This window comes from Chelonia mydas, chromosome 8, assembly GCF_015237465.2.
Source record: "Chelonia mydas isolate rCheMyd1 chromosome 8, rCheMyd1.pri.v2, whole genome shotgun sequence".
NCBI classification, from domain to species: Eukaryota; Metazoa; Chordata; order Testudines; family Cheloniidae; genus Chelonia; species Chelonia mydas.
Window position 1 is genome coordinate 52,658,626 of NC_057854.1, and position 20,401 is coordinate 52,679,026.

The 20,401-nt window shown below is 49.2% G+C and overlaps 1 protein-coding gene across 7 annotated transcripts in view; it reads left to right on the forward strand.

Moving 5' to 3' along the window:
- CACNA1E (calcium voltage-gated channel subunit alpha1 E) overlaps positions 1 to 20,401 on the forward strand; it is a 218,879-nt gene that overhangs the window by 131,839 nt on the left and 66,639 nt on the right. For 5 of the 7 annotated variants that reach the window (XM_043520850.1, XM_043520852.1, XM_043520851.1 and 2 more), the window contains exons 13-21: positions 52 to 164; positions 341 to 472; positions 851 to 923; positions 2,413 to 2,530; positions 3,083 to 3,150; positions 6,448 to 6,545; positions 9,984 to 10,040; positions 14,445 to 15,062; positions 16,438 to 16,727. In XM_043520850.1, coding sequence (XP_043376785.1) covers positions 52 to 164; positions 341 to 472; positions 851 to 923; positions 2,413 to 2,530; positions 3,083 to 3,150; positions 6,448 to 6,545; positions 9,984 to 10,040; positions 14,445 to 15,062; positions 16,438 to 16,727 — 1,567 coding nt within the window. The remainder of the gene's footprint in view (positions 1 to 51; positions 165 to 340; positions 473 to 850; positions 924 to 2,412; positions 2,531 to 3,082; positions 3,151 to 6,447; positions 6,546 to 9,983; positions 10,041 to 14,444; positions 15,063 to 16,437; positions 16,728 to 20,401) is intronic. The other 2 variants (XM_043520853.1, XM_037907420.2) reach the window with 1 other exon arrangement.

Genomic DNA, 20,401 nt, shown 5'->3' on the forward strand with positions numbered 1-20,401 from the left:
CCCATGTTATATACACAGGCTCTATTCTCATGTGTGTTTCTGATCCCCCAGGTCACAGTGGGAAGCATCTTTGAAGTGGTCTGGGCTGTCTTCAGACCAGGCACCTCTTTCGGGATCAGCGTCTTACGAGCCCTCCGTCTTCTGAGAATATTTAAAATAACAAAGTAAGTAAAGAGGACCATGCATCCCTGCCTATTGGCTCCCTACCCCTCGGCCCACCTGGCCCTTTCACTCTCCCCTTCTGGCTCCTCGCTCTCATCTGGCTGCCATCACAGATCCAGATTCCCCTTGTCCTGCACAGTCCTATTGCTAGTGCTACAGTATCATCTGCATTTTCCAGGTATTGGGCATCCTTGAGGAATTTGGTGGTCTCCCTGATGAGTTCCATGAAGTCGATAATCAGCTTGCTCTTCCTCCTTTTCCTCTTCATTGTTGTCTTCGCCCTGTTGGGAATGCAGCTGTTTGGAGGCAGGTAAGTGTATGAAAGGCCAGGAAAGATTGGAGCCCTTTTATTTACAGTGAATAATATCATCTCCCACCCTTTCAAGGAAGACACTGACCCACCAACTGGCACCAGATTACCAGTAACGTTCCTTTTTCTGAAGGACCTTAGATCAGGCTAGTTCAGGACAAAATGGGCACGATGTCTGTTCAGATTCCTGCACAAGTGCTCCGGGGTCCTTACCTGTCTCATGATAAAGGTGAAATGGGGACAAAGAAGAAGCGAAAGTCGAGGGAAGTGGTGAATGGATGGGGTAGGCTGTTATAGGAGCAGCAGACCTCAGAGGACAGAGAACAGTGATGTGGTGCCACCTCTGTATTCCAGCATTTCCCTTTGGTTCATTTTCAGATTTAATTTCATGGATGGGACTCCTTCTGCAAACTTTGACACCTTCCCTGCAGCCATCATGACAGTGTTTCAGGTAGGGGCCTGGTGAAAACGAGGCAGCTGGATTTTTCTACCATACAGTCAATACCTCCGCCTATCTGATTCTTATCCATGACCCGGGGTGGTTCATATTCTGAAGTTCTCTTTAGAACCAAAAAATCTAGAAGCTTGATAAATGCAAAGTAATTCACATTGGAAAGCATAATCCCAACTATACATATAAAATGATGGGGTCTAAATTATCTGTTACCACTCAAGAAAGAGATCTTGGAGTCATTGTGGATAGTTCTCTGAAAACATCCACTCAATGTGCAGTGGCAGGCAAAAAAGCAAACAGAATGCTGGGAATAATTAAGAAAGAGATATATAATAGGACAGAAATTATCATGTTGCCTCTATATAAATTCATGGTACGCCCACATCTTTAATACTGTGTGCAGATGTGGTCGCCCCATCCCAAAAAAGATATATTGGAATTGGAAAAGGTTCAGAAAAGGACCACAAAAATGATTAGGGGTGTGAAACGGCTTCCGTATGAGGAGAGATTAGTAAGACTGAGCTTTTTCAGCTTGGAAAAGAGACAGCTAAGGGGAGATATGATTGAGGTCTATAAAATCATGACTGGTGTAGAGAAAGTAGATAAGGAAGTGTTGTTTACTACTTCTCATAACACAAGAACTAGGGGTCACCAAATGAAATTAATAGGCAGCAGGTTTAAAACAAATAAAAGGAAGTATTTCTTCACACAACACAAAGTCAACCTGTGGAACTCCTTGCCAGAGGATGTTGTGAAGGCCAAGACCATAGTAGGGTTCAAAAAAGAACTAGATAAATTCATGGAGGATAGGTCCATCAATGGCTATTAGCCAGGATGGGCAGGAATGGGGTCAGAGGGTGCCCCATTCTGCCCCTCTCAGCTCCCACGCTGGCATTTCTCGGGTCTGTTAGGTGCAGGGAGTGTCCCATTCCCCCCAGTGTAGCCTTTTTCCCTCACACGTCTTTTGCCTCTGTTTGCCAGAAGCTGGGAATAAGCAACAGGGGATCGATCACTTGATTACTTGTTCTGTTCATTCCCTCTGGGGCACCTGGCATCGGCCACTGTTGGAAGACAGGATATTGCGCTAGATGGACCTTTGGTCTGACCCAGTAGGGCCATTCTTATGTTCTTAAGCTTAAGGCTTGGTTCTCCATGCAGCTACATGGGGGCTTATGCCAGTGTATCTCCATTGCCTTCAGTGAGTTACGCTGGCATAAAGGAGTGAAGATCCACACCCCTAAATTAAATGAAAGCTGGAGTTCTACTCCCACATGCTGTAGATTCCAAAAATCTCTGGAAGACACCTAACTCCTCACCACAGAGCGGATCTCTGCTCCCCCATGTAATCCAGCTGTGGGGCAGCATCGTCCGTGAGACAAGATCTCCATCCTTGGATCACCTCCTGCACACATTTGCATACAGAAAACTGGTGGGCTATATGTAAAATAATAGCGTGGGTGATAGTGCCGCCTGTTTGTTTGTTCAGATCCTGACGGGCGAGGACTGGAACGAGGTGATGTACAACGGGATTCGCTCCCAGGGCGGAGTCCGCTCAGGCATGTGGTCCTCCATCTACTTCATCATCCTCACCTTGTTTGGAAACTGTATCCTCTTGGTTGCTACGTTTTAGAGAGAGCACCCTCTGTCCTGTCTCTCTGTGAGAGGATAACTCCTCCCATTGCTCATCAGCGACTCAGTCCTCTGTTCATATTAAGGGAGTGTGTGTCCCCAAGTTCCTTTCTGCATCTCACCTGGCAGGGGTAAGAGACTTGTCCTACAGCTATCCCACCACAAATGCCAGGGTGGGAGCCTGGTCCCACAATCATCCCCCTCAGACATGGAGGAAAAAGTGTGTCCCTGACACTCCGCGCTCCTGTCTCCTGCTGAGGGACCATGCTATAGACTGGCCGGGGGACCCCTTCCCTCCCACCCTGGTTCAAATCCAGCCTCTTTCTGCTTCTGAAAAGTAGAGGGTTTATCCCTGAAGTGAAGTAGGGCCCCTCAACTGCCTGGTCCCTTCAGTGGTGCTGGTTTCCTCTCTCTGAAGCCGGCACGTTCCTCTGTGTCAAGGGAGTGGGGTCCTGTGTGTTCCCTCATTGGTCACTGTAGAAGCTCAGGCCATTATCACATGATGTGTCAACTCTTAACGCCCCCAGACACCCTGCTGAATGTGTTCTTGGCCATCGCTGTGGACAACCTAGCCAATGCTCAGGAACTGACAAAGGTAAGGGATGCGAATGCTCTTTCCCCTCCCCCCCACACCTTATTACAGAATGAGCCTCGTTCAGACTGTCCATATGGACCCCACACAGGGTCCATGCCATATGGCCCAGGAATCCACTTCTGAGTCCTTGTCATGGTCACTTGGGAAGCCCATTCCCTATTTTTTTCCTTCTTTGATTTTAAATTTGTGAGTAAACTTAGTGCTTATGGAAGAGGAGGGCTGGTAACGCTGCACTGAGTCTGGCCTCTGTCCGCTTCTCAGTGCTAACCTTGCCCCACGCCTGCTGTTCTAGCCCGGTTCCCCCTCAGAGTTCTGTCAATGCATCTCTGTCATGCACTGCTCTTCCAGCCTTGGGCCTCTCCTGGGCAGTAGTTTTGAAGAGTGCGATGGCTATGACCACCAAACCTCACTTCCATTTGGAACCTAAGCAGGATTTGAACCTGTGTTTCTGTTGGTGAAGGGCAAGAGTATCAAGACCCTGCATCACTGAGCTCCTGCCTTGAGAAAGATGGCATGGCTTGGTGGGCTGAGGTTGGAGATGAAAGCCTGATTTCTAATCCTGGTTCTACCACTGATTTAGGGCTTGTCTACATGGGGAAAATTGACCGGAATAGCTATTCCACAATAGCTATTGCACTTCAGATTTCCACCCTACCTTACTCTGAAGTAATTTTCAAGTGTAGACAAGCCCTTACCACTGGGCAAGTCACTTAGGCCCTGATTCAGGAAAGCACGTGCTAAAGTCCATCCCTGTTCCAGAAAGCACTCACACACATGGACTCATACACTTTAAGGCCAGAAGGGACCATCATGATCATCTAGTCTGACCTCCTCACATCACAGGCCACAGAACCTCACCCACTCACTCCTATAATAGACCCCTAGCCTTGAGCTGAGTTATTGAAGTCCTCAAACCCATGATTAAACTAAAGCGTGTGCTTAAGTGCTTTCCTGAATCAGGGCCAAAATCTCTCCACCTCAGTTTAGCCTATTTCCCACTCCCAAGGTGTGGTGTGAGGAGTCATTAGCTAACATTTATCCAGCATTCTGAAAATGGAAAGTGCAAACAATTTTAAAATCATCTCACCTATTACGTGTCTGACACTGGTGCAGTTATCATTAGTTAACAATCGCAGCTTGGGACGATGCCAGACTAGACTTCAGTGCCCTGCTGGGAAGTCTTTGGGCTGTGACACCATCTGGATTGCTGCGTGTAGGTAAAAACAGCCAGGATCATTGTTAGTCTTAGAATGGGTTGGTCCCCAAAGTGTAGAGGCTCCATGCTGCCTATTTCCTCTGTGGTCTGTCTGTTCCTTATGCTCTCAGGGCTCAGCGAGTAGCCTCCAGCACCTGTGTAAATCGGATTTGCTTGAGGCGAGTGAAATGGAGCAGAATAATCCATTATGTTATCTAACTTTCCTCGGGGCGGGGACACGGACACAAATGTGTATCTTCCCACTGGGGAGCAGAGCCGAGAGGACTTCATTTCCTGGGTAGTGCAGATGGCACCTCAGAGGGACGGGGAGGGGTGACCATAGGGTGACTCACGCAGGGAGATTATCACCTCCACTCTCTACTGTCACTGCCTCGCTAACTTCAGAGGGAGGAGACTGGTGCAGCTCTGATGCTTTCAGGACAGTGTATGTGGCCGAAGTGGGGAAGGAAGCACCTGAGATATTGAAATCTAGGCTTTCCCAGTCACCTCCGTTTCCTCACATCCTTGATTCTGGGCAGCATCAATGAAGGAAAGAGTGTGCTGGGTTTTTACTGGGGCTGAATGGACATAAGGCGACAAATGGCATTTCTTTCTGCAATAACTCAGCCAAACTCATGAGGGTAATATGATCCCAGGTAGGGTCAAGAATGGACCCCGACCACCCTGACAGACAGGCAGAGAAATATCTAAACGTCCATGCTGCCCAGTACAGAGACTGCAGCCTTGGATCAGACCAGCTTTGGCAGGGAGTCCAGGCCTGGCCCATGCCTAGGCAGGGTTGGCTGCTGCTGCTGGATTTCCTCTTTTAACTAGAATAGCTGCCCCCTGCCACTAGACCCCACTATGCAGATACTGGCAGGGGCAGTAGCTGATTGGGCAAGACTCAGGGAAGGAGAAAGAAAGGGGGAGTCGGAAGTTGGGGCGAGATACAGGGGTCATATGGGGCATCTGCAGATATGGATAAGCACCTAAATATCTAGTAATTTATCCCAGCCCCAAACTTTTACAATCTCCTCAGTAATCTTAGAGAAAATCTGCTAAAATTCACCGGGATACACAGAACTGCCCCAGGCTTATGCTGAGAATTGTCCCGGGAAATATTTCTTCAGACATTAGCCCCCCCTCTGCACCACACCCCTGCATGTACCCCCTACATTGCATGTGCACACATGCACCCCCTTGCGCTCCCCCCTACACCCACCCCCACCCCCCAGCACTCGCATGCACCCCCCACACACTGTGCTCTTGTGAATACCCTCCCCCCCATTATGTGCTTGTGCACGTATATATCTCTATACACTTTGGGGGCAGGGTGAGCTTCCTTCTCCTCAGCTCCTCCCCACATACTCTGGGAGCGGAGTGGCACCAGTCTTCCCCACACACCTACTGAAGCAGGTGGTCTCCCAATTTTCATCCTCATGCACACCCCTCTGCCCCGCCCATTGTCCCACTTGCTTGGTTTGGGGTCAGAGGGTGCCCCATTCTGCCCCTCTCAGCTCCCACACTGCCAGTGCTCGGGTCTGTGAGGTGCAGGGAGTGTCCCATTCTCTTCAGTGTAGTCTTTTCCCCTCACATGTCTTTTGGGGGGAAGGAAGTACCATATACTCCCCCTCTTCCCTGCAGCAGTATCGAAGGTATCCTGGGTTCTGGTCTTTACATTCTGGTCATAATAAGTCAGGAGCACTATGGGATTTTTTTGTCTACTTCCTGATAAACATCATATTTTAGCAACTGCCAGAGTCAGAATGCCAGATTGGGTAGGTCCTGCTATGGCAAATACTGTGTGATGGGGCACTACGCTGGAGCCTAACCTGCTGAGAAAACCCTTGAAAAGATTGGGCATAACGAGGAAACCATGTCAGTTTTGACTGGGCTTTGTGAAAATAAAAACCACACTGGGCAATTCAGAAGGCTCATGTCAACTCTGGTGGCTTCATTTCGAGCCTTTTCTTACTGGCTGCACCAGGCCTGGTTTGCAGCATCTTGCATCCAGCATAACCACGCAAATCTGGATGCAACATCTGGATGGATGTAAGCTCCCTGGTGCTCCCTGGTAACAGACATTTTTGTTTGACATTTAGGATGAGCAGGAGGAAGAGGAGGCTTTTAACCAAAAGCACGCCCTGCAGAAAGCCAAGGAAGTCAGCCCGATGTCTGCTCCAAACATGCCCGCGATTGAGTGAGTCACCCTCCGCATGCACCGTGTCAGCAACCACCTCCACCTGTCCCTAAGCTCTTCATGGTGATAGCCACTCATGCCGTGAAAGAGAGAGGGGACTATGCAAGGGGTAGCACCAATGTGAGGCATGTACATATGCATGCACACCTAGGGTACAGGTAACACAGAGGTGTTGCTCTCGTGCAGGGCAAGGGCACCGTTCATTGATGGTGTTGAAGCAACACAATTGGATCAGACCAATAGGAAGGGGCCAGGTCTGCTGTTAATTATGGGGGATCTTGGCAGTTTCAAGGTGGTAGCTACATCAACAGACAGCGCTGGTTACTGATTGCGCTTGCTGTCCTAAACATCCCAAGCTCCAGTCTTTATATAGAAGCAATACAGAAGGTTTTCATCTCTGCATGTGCTAAGAGTGGGAAGTCAGAGACCTGCGCCCTCTGCAAGAGGTCTGCACTGAGTCCTCTGATAAAGGAGAAGACCCCACAGTCATCCCTGGAGGAGGAGGAGGAAGGAGCCCTGTTGGCTCCTCTGTAAGAGGAGCGCCCACTAACAATTCCATTGTGGCAGGGGTTGGGGGGCAACCATCAGTGACTCCATTATGGGGGCAAAAAAGGGGATTTAATGAGTGAGTCTCTGGATTAGAGCTGGTCAGAACAACACCGACAGAACCATTTCCCATCAGAAAAAGCAGTTCCATAGAAATCTAAACGCTTTGGGAAATTGTGTCAATTTTGCTGAGATTTTGTTTCAGGGGGGGGAAAAAAGCAAAAAGGTTCTGCCAGTGTCGAAACATCCCATTATGTCACTTTGGGGACAGAACATTTCCATTTTTCGTTTTGAAATGATTTTGAGTTTCAAACGTTTGTACTTGGTATTCTAAAATGAAGTCAAAATGGAATGTTTTGATTTTTTTCAAGACAAATATTTTGATCCTAAAGGAAATCTTTATGGAATTTTCCTTCCGTGGAGGATTTTGAAGTTTTCATGTTTCATTCCGATTCTAATCAAAACCAAATGCTGAAATCCTTTGCAAAACAAAGTTGTCATCCTCTGGTCAGCTCCACTGTGAAGGTTCAGGGAAGCTCCTGACTTCATCTGTTTCTCCAGATAGCATCCAAACTGCCTGAACTTCTTGGGTCTGCAACACTGGGCTGAGATTGTCACGAGAACAGGCTGCTTTGCTGGATTTCTGGCATGTCCTACTTCTAGTTGGGCCAGAGATGCTGTAAGACCTGCCCATTCCCTGGGAAAGGAACTGCCTATGTGACGCTTCTGTGGAAGTGGAAGAGGCTATATTGGGGAATGGTTTTGGGGAGAGACCTCATAGTCTGACTGCTGCGGTGGGCTCTCCAGAGCCATGCTGGCTGTCAGTGTGTGGGAAGCTGGCTGCTGGATCTACAGAGTGAGTGATGGATTTTAAGAAATGAAGGGATTTAGAATATAGCAGAAGACTAGAGAATGGATGGATATAGGAAAATTGGGAGGAAGTGGTGATAGGTGGAATAAGTTTGATACTCAAAGGCTGTGTCTACACTAGACTTTTCCATCAAAGGTTACCAAGCATTGCCAGTACAGTGTACTGCACTAGCGTGAATGGTGGTCGGGGAACTCGAATTTGGCCAGAGCTCTAGACAGCTGCTTGTGCCTTGTCTACTCTAGCACTTCCATGGTTGCTAGTGCAGGAGTACCAATGGTAGGAACAGTGGGAATTAAAGTAGAGTGTACAAAAAGGTGAAGAGGAGAAGACCTAATGCTAAAATGATGTGGGGAAGAAGAGTGAAATTATGGAAGTACGTGTATCTGTGTGCAGGCATGTGTGTGCAAGGGTGGATTTGTACGTATGTGGGTGCCTGTCATATGCATGGGTTGTGTATATGGTGACTGGGTGACTACCATGAAGGTAGGTTTGAATGAATGGGATGTGGATGCCTACCATATGGACAGGTTTGCATGAGTGTCTACTGTGTGGATGAGTTCGCATGTACAGTGCACAGGTACCTTCCATGCAGATGGATTTGTGTGTGTGGTGCATAGGTTCCTACCACATGGGTAGGTTTGTGTGTAAGGTGCATCATGTCAGTGCCTAATGTGCAGATGGATTTGGGTGTGCGGTGTGGTATGTCAGTGCCTAATGTGCAGATGGGTTTGGTGTGCGGTGTGGTATGTCAGTGCCTAATGTGCAGATGGGTTTGGGTGTGTGGTGTGGTATGTCAGTGCCTAATGTGCAGATGGGTTTGGTGTGCGGTGTGGTATGTCAGTGCCTAATGTGCAGATGGGTTTGGTGTGCGGTGTGGTATGTCAGTGCCTAATGTGCAGATGGGTTTGGGTGTGCGGTGTGGTATGTCAGTGCCTAATGTGCAGATGGGTTTGGTGTGCGGTGTGGTATGTCAGTGCCTAATGTGCAGATGGGTTTGCAGGTTTGGCACATGGGCATGTTTACGCTTTTGCCACTGAAAGTAGAAATGGTCATATTAGCATGTACTTTTTACATCTGCATTTGTTCTGGCATATAACTGCATACATATGCATTGGTATTTGCACGTGTGAATATCAGTCATGAAGTCACCATGTGGGCACGTATGCCTTTAGTAATGTGTAACTCTGTGAATATTTCTTTGCATGTCTGTATACCTTTGTTTGAGGTGTACAAAGAGGACTAGCATTCTTATCCCTGGTGATGAGTGTATAGTTATGCAGTTGTGTGCATGCAGTCATTGCTTCCTTGCATGTCCTATGTGCATGTACTTTGTATGGGTACCAAGTTCTTGCTTGTGTGCAGTCTGTGAATATATCCTTGCCTATATCATATGTATGCACAATATGTATGATTTGTATATGGGTTGGCAAAATGTGTACATTTCTGTACATCTATTTGCATGTGTTTCATGCACATATGTTCTAGGTGGCATGTGTATGTATATGTGACTGAATGCATACAGTAAGTGTATGGGCATAATTCTCCATAACCCTCTTTAGGAATCCTTTATACTGTCAAAGCAGTGTGAAGGGCTCTTCATGTAAATGAAAATCAGGTGCTGTATATTTAAGGATCAGTGAGCGCAGGTGTCTGTATATATATAATGCTATATGCCCCTATTGTGTTGGCAGCCCAACACCTTTGAAATGCCTGTATCAGTATGTGCATATCTGTGTATAAATCTGTTTGCGTGTGTGTGAATGGATGAATTTGTTTGCAAAAGTATTTGCTCCATGATCTCTACGTGTTTATGTAGAAGTTTGTGGGTGTGATGAACCCATTTCCATTTGTACATACATCTGCACGCTGTGCAGTTACGCACACGTGCATGCTGGTGATGGATGCTTGAAATCACTGTATGCGTTTGCGCAGGAGTGTGAGGGTTTCTCTGCTTGTGGCTGGCGGTGTGCAAGTCCGTGCAGGGTTGAGGTGGACTGAACCCATTCATTTTTCTTTCCCAGAAGGGACAGAAGGAGGAGACACCACATGTCGATGTGGGAGCCACGCAGCAGCCAACTGTATGTGTGCCATATGGTTGTGTGTTGTGAGTGGCTGTGTGCATATGTGGCTACATGTATTTTTGTGTGTGCTAAATTTAGGCCTCTACATAGCCTATTTTGGAGCGTATGTTTGCTCCTCTGGGCATATGATTTGTGTGTGCTCCTGCCTCTGCACATCTGTTAGTGTGTGTGTGCATTTGTGTGTGTCTAAACTAAGTGTGCTCTCTTGTGCCTCCGTTTGCTTGTATCTGTGTGTGCTTGTGTAGGTTAGCACTTTAGTGTGTGTGCGGATACTGTAGGTACATGTGAGCTGGTGTCTGTTTATTTGTGTGTGCCGGCATGTGTCTGCCTGTGCATATGTTTGTGCCGTATGCGTGTGCTTGCTTGTACGTGCGTTTATCAGTGTATGTCCGTGTGCCTGTGGGGGGGGTGTCTGTCCTTTGAAGCCTGTTTGTGTGCACATTTGCGATATTTTGAAGATTTTATTTGATCCCTTAAAACACACCCATCAGCCTATCTTCTGAGCGTGTCTATGAGAATGTACGTGTACAAACCTCCTTCCCCAGAATTTAGCCCTCCCCTGCCAAGGCACTAGGCCGAGCAGGCAGATGAACATTACTGCCACCCTGTTGGCCAAGAGACTCTGGCTCTGTCAGACCAGGAGAGAAGCAAGCACAAGAGGTGAGAGCCTTTCACTCAGAATGCCCTGCATCCAGCCATTCAGATGGAAAGACTGTGAGTAAAAGCTGATCTCAGCTGGTGCAGTGGTGTCTGTGTGTGGGGGGGGGGGGCACTCAGGGGTAAAGTCCCCGACAACACAGGGCATTGTAGATGGGTAAAATCAGCCCCTTTTTTACCCAGCAGGGAAGCGGCAGCTTGTGCAGATGTTGCAGAACAGGTGTAGCATGCTCCCTATCGCTATAGCTCCCTGTACTGCTCAGTGAGCAGGCAGCTGGATTCTACACTAGCTTTAGTTTCCAGCTGGTCTTTGAAGATAGCCTTGGGTAAGCCATATTGCAGCAGTCCAAGCTGAAGGTGACGGGTCTGGATCGCTGGGATGCAGTTCATGTCCAAGATAAAAGTTTGCCATTGTTTCAACCAGAAGCAGATGGGATAAAAGCACACCATGCTCCCAGTTCTGTAAGAGCTCCCTTTCCACAAGAGAGGCAGACCTTATACCTGACGTCCATTACCCAACCACCCTACATCTTGGCTGGACTCTTATCCAAACTCCTGTTTCAGCTACACGCTGAGTCAACAAGGAGACTGTGCAGTCTGGGTCTGATGCCAAAGACCTCCATCTCTTTGTCATTTGCATGTCAATGGCAATGGAGCCCAAACGCACCCCCCCCCCCCCACTGGCTTTACGTCCACATTGAAGAGGAGGGGTGACAAAACTGAATCCTGTGCGTGAGGGTAAGTGAGCAGTTGCCAAGCACTATCCTCTGGAATCTCTTCATCAGGGAAGAACGGAACCACCGAACCAGAGTTTGCAAGGTGACGAAGGCACATCTAATTAGCAACCATTGTTTAATTCCTGGCAGATGGAAACTGAGATGTTGCTCTCCTTTCCCCTCCTGGTCTCTCCCTTCTTTTCCTTTCCTTTCTTTCCCCTCACATTCCTTTACTTTTTTTGTTCTTTTGTCTTTTTTCCCTATTCTCCCCTTATTTTTGGAAGAAAAAAATTCAATTACTTTTTTTAAAAAAGGGTGGGGAAAGATAGATCTGAAAGAATCAACATGGATATCTGCCCGTCAGCTTTTGCTAGAGGCAAGTCAGCTACCAGGAAGACTACCAGTATCTCAGCCACACAGTAGAAAGCCAGACTCAAAGGGGTCAAGGAAATCTGAGGATTCCAAATGACCCCACACCTGCCTGGAATGCCTTTCCCAGTGACCTTCCCCACCAGAGGAAGGTTAGAGACAGGCAACATTAGAAGATGGTTTTCTGAGCTGGATGCTGAGAATATTCACTTGGAGGAGGTTAACATCCTGCCCTCCCCAAGAGAGGTGGTTCTACTGTTATCCAATAATAGGCCCAGAATTCCCAGGCTAGATTTTATCCGTTGGCGCAATTAGAGCTCTTCTAGCGAAACAGGCTGAAATTCAGCCAGAGAAGATACTGCATTTATCCCCTCCAGACGCTGCCCTGCTGCCATGGAGGGAGTCCGTTTCAGTCTAGATCTGATCTATGCTCCCTAGGAAGTAAATGAAGAAATCCTTGCAGCAAAAATACTTGACTCAGTCCGCCTTAGAATGAACAGATCATAAGAACGGCCATATTGGGTCAGACCAAAGGTCCATCTAGCCCAGTATCCTGTCTTCCAACAGTGGTCAATCCAGGTGCCCCAGAGGGAATGAACAGAACTGATAATCATCAAGTGATCCATTCCCTGTCGTCCATTCCCAGCTTCTGGCAAACAGAGGCTAAGGACACCATCCCTGCTGACACCGTCCTGGCTGATAGCCATTGGTGGACCTATCCTCCGTGAATTTATCTAGTTCTTTTTTGAATCCTGTTAATGGGATGATGGCTCATTCTGACATTTAATCCATCACAAGCCACCTGGATAACACTGTGGTCTGCGAGGAAGATCTATGGAAAGAGGACGTTAAATAGACAAAACATAATCATACTTTCCTATCAGGTCATTGTTAGAGTGGGCCATTGGCTACACAGTATTCTCCTTAGAGAGATCTGAAACCAACCAAGTCTGTCAGTCCAGTAAAATAAATCCTCTGATCCAGTGGGAATTACGGAGGGTCCTGACTTCAAACTTGAAGGAGCTATAATGAGAGCGTGACACAGGAGTTCATCCTCCTCACCTCCAGTTATCTGTGCAGAGCCAGAAGTCGCTGGGGCCATTCCGATAGTACTCATAGCAGCTCTGAGATCTCCCAGGAGCCCTGAGTGTGGACTTGGGGTCACCCAGTGCTGTACAGGCCTGATTCTTATTTATATTAAGGCCCCTCAGCACCATTCTGACAGGGAAGAGAGGCCCTGATGTGGGTGTCAGTGTAAATGCCAGAGCGCTGCTTAAGGGGCCGTAGTGTAAACAAGAACCAGCCCAAAGCCTCAGTGACTCCAACACTGACCTAGACAAATACCCAGGCAGCAGGCATGGGAAATCTGCGATGGCAGCCTGTACATTGTGATCCCAATTTCATTCTCTCCTGGGACACGTATGCCACTGAGGCCACATCTACACCACCACTTATGTCGGCAAAATGTAGGTCACTCAGGGGTGTGAAAAAACCATCCCCCTGAGCGACAAAAGTTTCGCCAGCACCAGCGGTGATGGGCACAGAGCTGTGCCGGTGAGAGAGCGTCTCCTGCCGACATAGCTACCGCCGCTTGTTGGAGGTGTCAAGGGTAGAGCTCTCTCCCGCCGGCATAGAGTGACTACACGATGGATCGCACGGTGGTGCAGCTGCAGTAGTACAGCTGTGCTGCTGTAAGGTCTCTTGTGTAGACATAGCCTAAGACGAATCCATTTCTGAACAGGGCACCGCCTGCCTCTGGATTTAGATGCAAATAACATGACTCCACTATTGCTCTGACTTCTCTCAGCTCATCCCGAACTGGGGGAAATCTCGGTCAGTGTAGGGGCAGCTGCATCCGCCAGCCAGGTCTTGGTGATGCACACGAAGCTGAGCGCTTTGCTTGGACTAATCTGGGATAGCAATGATCTTATTATCCACCAACGTCACCCTGAACAGCGTGAACGAAACAGCGCAATCCCTGTCAGCGGATGCACCGCGTTCTCAAGATGAGACCAGCAGACTGCTAACGAATGTTTGTGCACGTCTGCCCATGATTTTGCTTGGAGCGGCTTCTGGATTTCGCGTAGAGTGGCCCATGTGTGTTTGTACATTAGGTACAATGGCACATTTGTGCATTAGGTGTTTACGTCGGTAGAGCTGCAATTGTAACATCCATATTTTTGTATACATTGTTCCACATATACTGGCTCCACGGGTTCAAGTGTTCATGTATTTGCCTGTGTGGGCTCATGCACGCCCACGTTCCCTTGTGTCTGTAGGTGTCTGGTTTTGTGTTTGCATATGTAGGCTCACACATGCTTGTGTGTATGGGCCTTCCCAGCTGTGGGGTTCTGTCTTCTGATGTACAGAGCCTATGTGTCTGCATGTCTGAGCTCTCCTATACATTGGGCTGGATTTTCCAGAGCCCTGCGTCTTGTGTAGGCTTTGACACCCGTGCCAAGTGGGTGTAGAACGCTCCCAAGTCAGACTGGTAGCATTGCATGCCCGCTGCGTGGGAAGCGCCTGCCCAAGGAGCAGGGCGATGAGGGTCTCCGTGTGGGTCCGTTTGGGCCCAGGTGCACGCTCTATGTCTAGGGGTGGGTTCTCGGGTTTCTGACAGCACAGAGGTGGCCTGAACCCCTTTGTTTTCCTTTCCCAGGAGGGACAGGAGAAGGCGACATCACATGTCGGTGTGGGAGCAGCGTACCAGTCAGCTCCGTAGGCACATGCAGATGTCCAGCCAGGAGGGCCTCAACAAGGACGCCCCTCCCTTGATCAACCCTCACGCCAGCATATTCAGGAGGAAAATGCCTGGGGAAAATGTAACCTTGGAGAAGGGTGAAGAGGATCATGGAGGCAGCGCAGAGCACCCGCAGGCGGAAGGCCTGGACCAACCCACTGCAGGCACCAACTCATGCCCAAGCACCAAAGAGGACGAGAAAAGCCCATCCCCTCGAGCCAAGAGAGACAGGGAACAATGGCATCAGAAATCATGCCATGGGAACTGTGATCTGACTGAGCAGGAGGAGGGAGGCAGTGGAGGGGGAGGCACAGGGATTGAAGACCGAGCACGGCTGAGGCAGAGCCAGAGGCGCAGCCGGCACCGGAGAGTGAGAACTGAGGGGAAGGAGCCGGCTGGGGCCCTGGAGAGCAGGTCAGCCAGCCAAGAGGCCAGCCTGGAGGAAGCCAATCCCACGGAAGGACAGCAGGCCAGAAATGAAGGGGGGAAAGAGGACACGAATCAGGAGGAGCCACTGGCGGGCGAGGAGCTGAACAGGTAAAGGGCACACCATCACTGACGGCTATGATCTGCAGCTCCTTCTTGTGGAGAGATGGCAAGCCTGGCGCCTGGGAGTGGGAGGGCAGTGTGGGTGGGCCGATCTCTCAATGGTTCTGCATCCCCAGGCATGAGCCCTTCCTTTCATCTGTCATCCAGCCTCTGGCAGCCTCTAGTCCATTTTTGCTTTGCTTCTCTTTCCCCACCCAGTCTGTCCTGAGGAGCCAGTCTGTCCCTTGATCCTGGTCAATAGCTCCCTCCCCTAGGCAGGAAGCACTGCTCAGAACAATGCTCCAGACAGTGCCCCAGTAATCACCCGAGGTGCAGTAGTAACCTTTCTGTAAGCCATCATGTAGAATACCATCATCTGCTGGCTTTTAAACAAGGCACTGATTTGGTCTGTAATCCTCATTTCTCCAGGGTCTGGGAAGTCTCCCTGTCTCCTCCCAAGGTGATAAAGCTCTGACCAGGTCTATGTCTAGTTTCTGGCATAAGAGAAGTATTTTCAGATCGGGAACAGGGACAGCAAACCTCGTGGCTCCTGGTTTAAGTGGGACCCCTCCCCCCATCTCCCTACAAGGTCCAACATGAAATGTAACATTTGTGTTATGGCTGCTACGCCCAATCCATTAAATCTAATTGAATACAACAGCATGGGGTTTCGTGGACACAGGGCAGTCCTTGTCTCAGGAAAGAGGAGTCTCCAGCAATAGGATGTTAAAGCACTTGGAGCACAGCGATGGATGAAAAATGTTATAGAATTGTTTGTTATTTCTGCCTTCACCAGCTGGTGTCGCTGTAGCCCGAGGAACTTGCTGAGAAAAGTTCAATGCACACCAGAGCCAAATCCAACAGCTGCTAATAAATAGGAATATAAAAATAATATAATAGTCATTATTTCCAGGAGTGCTTCAGATCTCCCTTTACTGACGAAATACTGGGAAATCCATTTTAACCAGCTATGCAAGTGACCAATGAAAACTTGGTTGGTTATCAGAGGCTGATCTTTAACGAAAGAATATTGCACAGAAAACTTTAGGAATACTTTAAAAGGGTCACTTAAGACACAGAGGGTTGCTTTTTGGAGGTCGGGCACTGTATCCTGTGTTCATTATATTCCAGCTGATGCCTTTCTAATGTTGCAAGAACAATCATTCCAAAAGCACGCATGGTTTCATTTCTCTCTCTTTCTCCCTGTTTTATCTTTACTTCCCAACCTCCATTTCTCCCTCTTTATTCTCTCCTTTGTCTTCTCCATTTGCTCTCCCTGCTCCCCTCTGTCATCTTCACTTCTGTTGTTCCCCCATCCCACCTCTTCCCACACAATCCCACCTGTCCTTCTCTCTCCCCTTGCCTTCCTCCTTTCTTCCTGTAGAACAAATGAAATCCCAGCCAGTGATGCTGCCTTTGCTGGGGCTATGCGGGAAATGAGCCCCCTCAAAGTCCCCCATGAGCTCAACGAGGAGAAGAACGCTAGCTTGACAGAGCAGGACTGCAGCGGCCTGGAGACCAGTGACCAAGCCCTGCTGGGCAGCTTGCAGATGGAGATAAGCAGAGCCATCAGCAGGAGTGAACCCGAGCTGTCCTCCGTCACAGCCAACATGGAGAAAGTCACCGAGAGCACCACCATCATGATCGATGTCCAAGACTCCACTGTGGTACAGAGTGAGGACCTGTCTCTTTTGCTGTTTGCCTCTCTCTGATCTGCCTTCCTTTGCAGTGGCCCCTGAGGGCTGGTGGGAACACTGTGGATTCCCCAGAGAATCCTCCAGCATTCATGCAGCCCCAGCACTGTCAACCCTCCACCCCACCCCATCGTCCCTCAAACCCTGAATTCATAGCCAAGGCCCCATATCCTGTGTGGCAAGTTGGACCTAAGTCCCGAAGGATGCTCTGGATGGGCTTAGATGACACTAGTGCCCCCACTGTTGCTACCACATATGGAAAGTCAACACAGGGGTTTTTCTGTGGCTGGGTGGTTACCAGGTTGCCTCACAGGATAACGGCACTTGCAGCTCTGATTCGCCATGTTCACATCCATTGCCTCATGGTTAGGCCACGTCTCCACTGAGGATCTCAGCCATTAGTAGCCAGGGCCCAGTACAGCTGCACTAATGCACCTGCCTAGTGTAGACAGCCAAAAATGCTTTATACTGTGATTTGATCTAGGGCAGTTTATCCCTGCTTTAACCCCGCTCCCAGACACACAGCAGGAAACAGGCAGGGCATGTCTCTCTCCGCCCCCCCTCCCCCAATCCACTCCACTGTGGCCTTGGGGTAAAACTGCGGAGAGCAACCAGCCAGAGACTCCAGCCGTCAGGGGCAGGAGCAAACAAAGCAGAGACCTTCAGCCGTTCCAGTCAAAAGACTCAAAACTGTTCTCTCCCTTCCCCTGCCCTGTTGACCGGCTGTCTGCTCCCACCTTGCCTCCCTCGCCAAATATGTCTGTGCTGGAGCTGGGAGGTGACTGCTCCCACTCGAGGAGACGTACCTGCGCTAGCACCCATCGAGTTAGTGCGCTAGAAGAGAAGTGCAGCTGGGAGTGGCCTGAGTGACGGGACAGGGCTAGTCAACCTGAGTATGTAGCTAGCGTCTCGGATGGCATCATCTCTCCTGCTGTTCGGGCCATCACAGCTGTGCTTCTGTTTTTAGCGTGCTAGCTGGCTAAGCACTAGTGTGGGTGTGTCTCCTCGAGCATAGACATACCTGCATCTTGTCACCTGAGCTTCACTCCACACCTGCCCTTCATACCTTGTCCCCTGCTCTGTCCCTTTCACCCCTTTCCCTTTTCTTCCCAGTTAGCTGATTCCCCTCCTGACTAAATACACACCCGCTAAAAAAAAATTATGGAACTAACATGACACTTGCTACCATTCCATTAAGAAAAGGCGTACTTGTGGCACCTTAGAGACTAACAAATTTATTTGAGCATAAGCTTTTGTGAGCTACAGCTCACTTCATCGGATGTATTCAGTGGAAAATACAGTGGGGAGATTTATATGCACAGAGAACATGAAACAATGGGTGTTACCATACACACTGTAAGGAAAGCGATCATTTAAGCTGAGCTAATACCGGGGGGGGGGGGGGGAACCTTTTGTAGTGATAATCAAGGTGGGCCATTTCCAGCAGTTGACAAGAACATCTGAGGAACAGTGGCGGGGCGGGGGAATAAACAGGGGGAAATAGTTTTACTTTGTGTAATGACCCATCCACTCCCAGTCTCTATTCAAGCCTAAGTTAATTGTATCCACTTTGCAAATTAATTCCAATTCAGCAGTCTCTCGTCGGAGTCTGTTTTTGAAGTCTTTTTGTTGTAATATTGCGACTTTTAGGTCTGTAATCGAGTGACCAGAGAGATTGAAGTGTCCTCCGACTGGTTTATGAATGTTATAATTCTTGACATCCGATTTGTGTCCATTTATTCTTTTATGTAGAGACTGTCCAGTTTGACCAATGTACATGGCAGAGGGGCATTGCTGGCACATGATGGCATAGATCACATTGGTAGATGTGCAGGTGAACGAGCCTCTGATAGTGTGGCTGATGTGATTAGGCCCTTTGATGGTGTCTCCTGAATAGATATGTGGACACAGTTGGCAACGGGCTTTGTTGCAAGGATAGGTTCCTGGGTTAGTGGTTCTGTTGTGTGGTATGTGGTTGCTGGTGAGTATTTGCTTCAGGTTGGGGGGCTGTCTGTAAGCAAGGACTGGCCTGTCTCCCAAGATCTGTGAGAGTGATGGGTCGTCCTTCAGGATAGGTTGTTGATCCTTGATGATGTGTTGGAGAGGTTTTAGTTGGGGGCTGAAGGTGATGGCTAGTGGCGTTCTGTTATTTTCTTTGTTGGGCCTGTCCTGTAGTAGGTGACTTCTGGGTACTCTTCTGGCTCTGTCAATCTGTTTCTTCACTTCAGCAGGTGGGTATTGTAGTTGTAAGAATGCTTGATAGAGATCTTGTAGGTGTTTGTCTCTGTCTGAGGGGTTGGACCAAATGCAGTTGTATCGTAGAGCTTGGCTGTAGACAATGGATCATGTGGTGTGGTCTGGGTGAAAGCTGGAGGCATGTAGGTAGGAATAGCGGTCAGTAGGTTTCCGGTATAGGGTGGTGTTTATGTGACCATCGCTTATTAGCACCGTAGTGTCCAGGAAGTGGATCTCTTGTGTGGACTGGTCCAGGCTGAGGTTGATGGTGGGATGGAAATTGTTGAAATCATTACACAAAGTAAAACTATTTTCCCATGTTTATCCCCCTCTCCCCCACTGTTCCTCAGACGTTCTTGTCAACTGTTGGAAATGGCCCACCTTGATTATCACTACAAAAGGTTTTCTTCCCCCCTCGCCCTCCCCCCCGGCTCTCATGCTGGTATTAGCTCATCTTAAGTGATCACTCTCCTTACAGTGTGTATGATAACACCCATTGTTTCATGTTCTCTGTGTATATAAATCTCCCCACTGTATTTTCCACTGAATGCATCCGATGAAGTGAGCTGTAGCTCACGAAAGCTTATGCTCTAATAAATTGTTTAGTCTCTAAGGTGCCACAAGTACTCCTTTTCTTTTTGCGAATACAGACTTACACAGCTGCTACTCTGAAACTTACCATTCCATTGTTCACTCTGCTTGTGTGCTAGAGCCCTTCTCCCACCCTGGATCTGGTCTAGTTCAACTGCTAGCTCTTCCTGGTGGGGCTGTCTACCACTCTGTGTTTGTACAGTGCCTAGCACAGAGGTGGGCAAACTGCGGCCTGCAAGCTGGATCTGGCCTGCCAGTCATTTTAATCCAGCCCTTGAGCTCCCACTGGGGAGCGGGGTCTGGGGCTTTCCCCACTCCGGTGCTCCAGCTGGGGAACAGGGTCGGGGGCCGCTCCACACGGCTCCCAGAAGCAATGGAATGGCCCCCCTCCAGCTCCTATGCATAGGGGCAGCCAGGGGGCTCCACTCTGCACGCTGCCCCTGCCGCAAGTGCCACCCCCGCATCTCCCATTGGCCAGGAACCGCGGCCAACAGGAGTTTCAGGGGCGGTGCCTGCAGACGGGGCAGCATGCAGAGCCACCTGGCCGTGCCTCTGCATAGTACCTTGAGAAGGGACGTGCTGCTGCTTCCGGGAGCCACTTGAGGTAAGTGCCACCCAGAGCCTGCACTCCTGAGCCTCCAGCCACGCTCCAACCCCCTGCCCCAGCCCTGATCCCCCTCCTGCCCTCCAAACCACTCAATCCCAGCTTGGAGCACCCTCCTGCACCCCAAACCCCTCATCCCAAGCCCCACCCCAGAGCCCACACCCCCAGCCAGAGCACCCTCCTACACCCCAAACTCCTCATCCCCAGTGTAACAATGCTGCCTC